Here is a 6,000-nt window from a genome sequence, read left to right as displayed (position 1 = left end):
AGGGAAGCATTGCCCCTTTACCTATTTTTGCCGCCAAGCAGTAACGTGAACATTACTTGAAGGGTAAGGGTGCTGGTGAAATTACAGGCACATGGGACTGTCAATTTGTCTCAGGGTGACGGGCTCAGTGGCAGTGCCCCTCAGATCTTTGCGATTTAAAGATCTGAGTGGCACTGCAACTGTTATGGACAGGCGTGTAGCTTACCATCAGGCGCACGACTTGTTCATCCCGTCCCTTGACATTATAAAAATATATGGACAACTAGAAAGTTTCAGCTTTTCCATATACGTATAGTTTTATGATTTTTTTTCTTACAAAAATTATGGTAAATCACCGTTCTTTTACCGTTACCATTCCAACGTCGAAATTGGCTTAAAAAGTTTCTTAAAATATAATTTTTAAATAACTTTACAGCGTACAGGTTCTTAACATAATATTTTAAGTTTGTTTAACACTTTTCTTGACATTAATCAGAACCAAATGGTCGGCTAAGGGGTCAGTATCATATGGCATCGAATGTACATTTAACAACAACCTACTTACTCTCTTCCCTTCTACTTTGCTGTGTCGGAAAGGGTTCATGATGTGATTCTTTTAATAAATAAAACCTTGTACATTGTGGAATGCAAATAAAACAAAATAGAACATTAATTACGCCATATTAATGCACGTGACTGTATTATCGTAGAATTGAGATCGATACATCGTAATTTGCTTTTATGTCAATTCTCTTTTCTATTAAGATAAAACATTTCGAACTATCACAAAATATTTACTGTATTGCAATTATATAACCCTATATATACTTGTCTACAGACGAGGTTTCTATTGTATTATAAATGTAAAATCAGCTCAAAGATGATCTTTATAAATCTTGAGATACAACAAATGTCTCGTGTGAGAATGACGATATTCGAATTGTGACATTTTTGGGAAACTGACTGAAAATATGAATAAAAAAATACATACCTATTTATTTTAAACAGAATGTTGTCGTATATGGCATCAGCCACATGGCATTTATGCTATTTTTTTTAAATAAATTCTTTTAGTTTCCCTAAAACTACTCTTTGAATTTAATCACTTTATTGTTAAGGTGCGACTTATATTAAACAATAAAAATGTCGAATAGATCATCTATTTTTATACATACGTCTCTACTAACTGGTCAAACGCTAAGCTCTGACCTATAGATTAGTTAATAAGTTTTGTCACTTGCGCGGTCGCCGTTTGACTCCCCGTTGAGGACTGGCGGCACCGGAGGCTTTATCTGTGGCGCTGGTATTACCTGAATAAGGTAATTGAAATATTTAACACTTGAATATAACACATTTTTTTAAATTTACACATTTTTATGTAAGTCAATAGCAATATGTCATACCTAACTGAAGTATACAAGATTTAATATGAAAAGGAAATAGTAATAAAGACGCATTTTGTATAAAAACAAAATATATTAAGCTAAATATACATTCCCGTATATACATATACAATTCGAGCCACCTCGCATTTTCAGTATTAGCTTAAGGCATTAAGCTTCAACAATCTTTGATTGATGAAAAACTATTAAGCAATTTTGAAACTAGTATACTAAACGTCTTTTCCATAAGTCCTTGTTCGAAATTTGGATTTGAAAAACCGGGGGAAAAGTTTTTCTTCGATGGCAAATTGGTAACACTATTTTTGTATTCTAGTCCTTTCAAGACCAAAATGCCAGGTGGTGCGAATTATGTGCCCGGGAGTGTATGTCTAAAATAAACGCGAAATATTAAATAATCAAAAAGCTGAAGACTCATTTACATAAACGCGTACATATACCTGTATATAAAAAAAAGAAACAATGTTATATAGTCTCCATGGAAGATCTGGCAATGGAAATATTAATAATTGTAAAAAAAACTAAACATCTAAAAAAACCCCGTGTAACGCCCAAAACCGTCCACTTTCTCTCAAAAAAAAAACAGCATATAAAGCAAACAAACATAAAAACACTCCGTCACCATTGAAAATGTCAAAACTTAACTGTTTAACAGGTTCTTCAGGCAGTACAAAGAATACCTCGTTTCGTGTAATTTTTTACTATAATTTTGACTATTTATACAATTTTTCTACACTAAACTACGTTTCAGAAAAACTTGTCATGCTTGTCAAAAATAATTACTAATAACATTTATAATTATAGGAAATGAAACTATTTTTCCGGATTTAAATCGCGTATATTTGAAACGTCGGTTCGGTCAGTCGGTTTGTTTGAAAAAACAAATATACGGGATTTAAATCCGGAAAAATAGTTTCATTTACTATGTGTAACAATCGCGAAAACCTAAGAACTCGATACAAACATTAATCATTATTAATACAAAGATCGAACACTTAGAAGAAATTTCTTCGATCCGGCCGGATTCGAACCGACGTCTTCCAGCTTACCGTGTCAGACGCTATACCAACTAAGCCACGGAACGAACCAGCGAACCTCACAAATTTTTCTATGTGCTTACGCCGTATCTTTGTATTGGTTTTTCAACGACTTTTTAGCCGTAGCGTAGAAATCTATGATATTTCGTCACCCAGTTAGATACCTTTACACCTACCAGCCCCGGCTAGAAATGTCGCTATTCGTTGTATTTAAATTTGTATTGAATTGATTTTCAATTATTTTATGTAAATTATTCCACTAGTTTGTTATAATTTATTAATACAAAGATCGAAAACTCAGAAGAAATTCCTTCGATCCTGCCGAACCGACACATATTTCACATAAAAGAATTGAATACAAATTTAAATAACATTTTTTTTAAATAATATACATATAGAAAATTGGTCCTGTAAGGTGTGTTCGAGTGTTTCAATGACGTCAACGAATCCAATGAAAGTTAATTATATATAGTCCCGTACGAGACGAGAGCGAAATGGGGCAGATACGGTACCGAACAATCCTCGATATTAATGCCGGGTTCACAAGTCTTTCACTTGCTTGCGTAACTCGCTTCGCGCGTACGCAAAGATTTGTTGCGTACGCGCAGGCGGGACTGTTCACAAGTCGCTCGCTTTGCGTTGCGTGAGTTTGATATCTAGCAAGCTTGATATTACAAATACAATACAAATACAAATACAAATCATTTATTGGCAAACGGTATACATTTGTAGATAGGCTTTGACAACCACACTAGGCCATGCCTGTGTCGTGGCTGACAATTCAAATCGATTAAGACAGTGGGCGGGTATCGCATATTACAGTTGCACGATATTAAAACAAATAAATATGACTCTAATACAAAGTTTAAATTATTATATGTCTTATTAATTATTATATATACATATATTTCCACGCAAGCAACAAGGAACGTTTGTGGAGGACAGCACCACTGGCCAATCACAGAGCAGCAGCCGGTTCAAGAGTGTCGTCAACCCAAACAAAGGCAAGGCGCCGCGCATGCGCGCAAGTCTCTCCACAACGCAAAGCGGAAAACTCGTAAACCCAGGTAACCTCAGATAAGGTAACAGCAGGTTTGATCAATTTTTTGATCGAATAAAACGAGTAAATTTGTAAGCAACAGACGATATCGTATTTATTATAGATTGACACGTGCCGATCGCCTTTATTTTCGTATACAATTTGAATTGTCAGCCACGACACAGGCATGGCCTAGTGTGGTTGTCAAAGCCTATCTACAAATGTATACCGTTTGTCAATAAATTATTTGTATTTGTGCCGTTCCTATAAAGACGCGACCCGCAGACGCTTAGTAGCTAGAGGTGGGTGATAAATAACGTCACGATGAAAAAATCAGCGATCAGCCGTCAAATAGTATCACCGTGACTTTTTACGAACGTTCCAAAATCACATAGGTTGTTCCTTCGTTCTGTAGAGACAGGCGACTGCGTTACTAATTGTAGTTCGCTTCTATTTTAAAATTATAATTATGAACTATGACATAATTAGATCAGTGTAAATATTGTAAATACAAATAAGATAATTGTACAAAATTGATCCAAACGAATAATGCGACAAGCCTGTAAAACTGTGAAGGTTATTGTGGATCCATTTTCAAATGAAATTTAACGTTATTTCAAAGTGGTTATTAATAACTGTTAGAAAGTAGTCGCTTGCCAAAACCATTATATCGTGATGTAAGTGACAGGCGTGACAAAATATATTAATATTACGTTGCACTTTAAATAATAAAGTATGAGTCTGTTACATTTTTCATTCGTTTCAATTTCCTTACTAATACAGGTTTGTCGAGTGGTTCAAGGTTGATTTTGCCTTCTTGTAAATTTTATAAGCATTAGTTGTAAAAATTATTAATACAAAGATCGAACACCTAGAAAAATATCCTTTGATCCAGCCGGATTCGATGCCAACTAAGCCACGGAACGAACCAACAGACCTCACGAATTTTTCTATGTGCTGGTTTGTCGGATCTTTGTATTTGGTTTTCAACTACTTTTTATCCGTAGCGCCATTTATGAGAAATCTATGAAAGTATTTCGTCACCCAGTTAGATACCTTTACAGCTACCAGCGCTGGCTAGAGATGTCGCTATTAACTTGTAATACAAGTTAATAGGGACAAATTTAGTTTAAAAAAAAATTGAGAGGGCTTCAAATTAGACGCTTATAGAATGGCTGTAGTGGCTCTACAATGGTCGCGCCACTATTATGTTTTACACAATGTTTAGAAGCGCAGTTGCAGCGCTACTGTCGTGACACGCGCCCGATACTTTTGCAGTCACAATTAGTGACCTAAAAATTACGCGGCACAGTCGCGCCACTGAAGCGCTTTTAAATGAGTCCAATTTGAAGTCGCCTTAAGTCTTGCACTAAGCCGACGACGTTAAGCGATGTTAATTCAATTCCTACTTAGTGTCAAATTTTTATTTATTTCAATATAAACATTACTATTTTATAATCTCATATCTATACATGTATTACAAAGGATGCATACATTATTTTTGAGGGTGTGATACATTTTTGACAAGCATGACAATATATTAATCAGAACACAGATCTCTCTACTCTACTAAAACATGCGGCTTCACACAGCGTACTTATCGCAGTCAGCTTTCTTCGCTCCCCTGTCAGGAATAAATACGAAACATGTCATCGGTCATAGCTTTTATGTGTCAATTTAAAAGTTTAAAAAAACATTGTCGAAGCCGGAGTCGTTATAAAGAAATGCTATTAGCTCTACGCTTACGTAAATTACGCCGGTGAATTGACGCTCGATTATGGCAAATCACTATGTAACAAATTTTCAAAAAGGTTCTGTTTCTGTTTTAAAAGTATTTTTTTCCCTTGTGAAAGAGTTCGTCCTGGGAAGTACTGCCACCTTACTTATTTCTACCGCTAAGCAGTAATGTGAGCATTACTGTTGGTGAAATTACAGGCACATGTACTGTTGGATAATTTTCCGAAAATTTTCCGGAATAATTCCCGAAAAACCGGAAAAATATAATTTCGAAGGCTTATGTTATGTTCTACGTTTAGAAATATAAAGTTTTATTTAGCGTGAATTACAAAATACTACACTCATATATAGGTAAAAACAACTTAGAGAAATAACGAGATTTAGGGTCGTATCCCAGAACACTACACAATGCTCTAGTCAGGACTTGAGTATGATGTAAAGCACTAGAAATCATACTCAAGTCCTTGCCATTAGGGTCGTATTTCCAGTGCTTGAAATCATACTAAAATTCTGACTTGAGCATTGAGTAGAGTTCTGGAATACAACCCCTAGACTAGAGTGATTCGCAACAGTGAAAAAAATCCTTTTTAATGGCTCCATGGTTTTCGTTCAGTAACTTAAACTTTTGACAGTTGTCAACGTCAAATGTGGAAATTGAAAAGAAAAATATTGGAAATATATCCGGAAAAAATCATATTTCTGAAAAATATGATTTTTCCGAAATGGAAATTTTTCCATGACCCAACTCTAGGGTGACTTGTTGACTTGTCTCAGGGTGACGGGCACAGTGGCCAGTGCCCCTCATATC

At 35.3% G+C, this 6,000-nt stretch overlaps 1 protein-coding gene across 3 annotated transcripts in view; it reads right to left on the bottom strand.

Annotated features, from left to right (window-relative positions):
• Positions 1 to 221: 221 nt before the first annotated feature.
• LOC113235777 (6-phosphofructo-2-kinase/fructose-2,6-bisphosphatase) overlaps positions 222 to 6,000 on the bottom strand; it is a 78,056-nt gene continuing 72,277 nt past the window's right edge. For 2 of the 3 annotated variants that reach the window (XM_026471673.1, XM_026471676.1), the window contains exon 9: positions 222 to 1,289. In XM_026471673.1, coding sequence (XP_026327458.1) covers positions 1,200 to 1,289 — 90 coding nt within the window. In that variant the 3' untranslated portion in view covers positions 222 to 1,199. Of the gene's footprint in view, positions 1,290 to 5,052; positions 5,080 to 6,000 lie in introns of all 3 variants that reach the window. The other variant, XM_026471674.1, reaches the window with a different exon arrangement.

Source organism: Hyposmocoma kahamanoa, unplaced genomic scaffold, assembly GCF_003589595.1.
Source record: "Hyposmocoma kahamanoa isolate Upper Pololo Valley unplaced genomic scaffold, ASM358959v1 88, whole genome shotgun sequence".
In the NCBI taxonomy this organism is placed as follows: domain Eukaryota; kingdom Metazoa; phylum Arthropoda; class Insecta; order Lepidoptera; family Cosmopterigidae; genus Hyposmocoma; species Hyposmocoma kahamanoa.
Note: the sequence above shows the minus strand (reverse complement) of the source record. Positions and strands in the feature narration are given on the sequence as shown.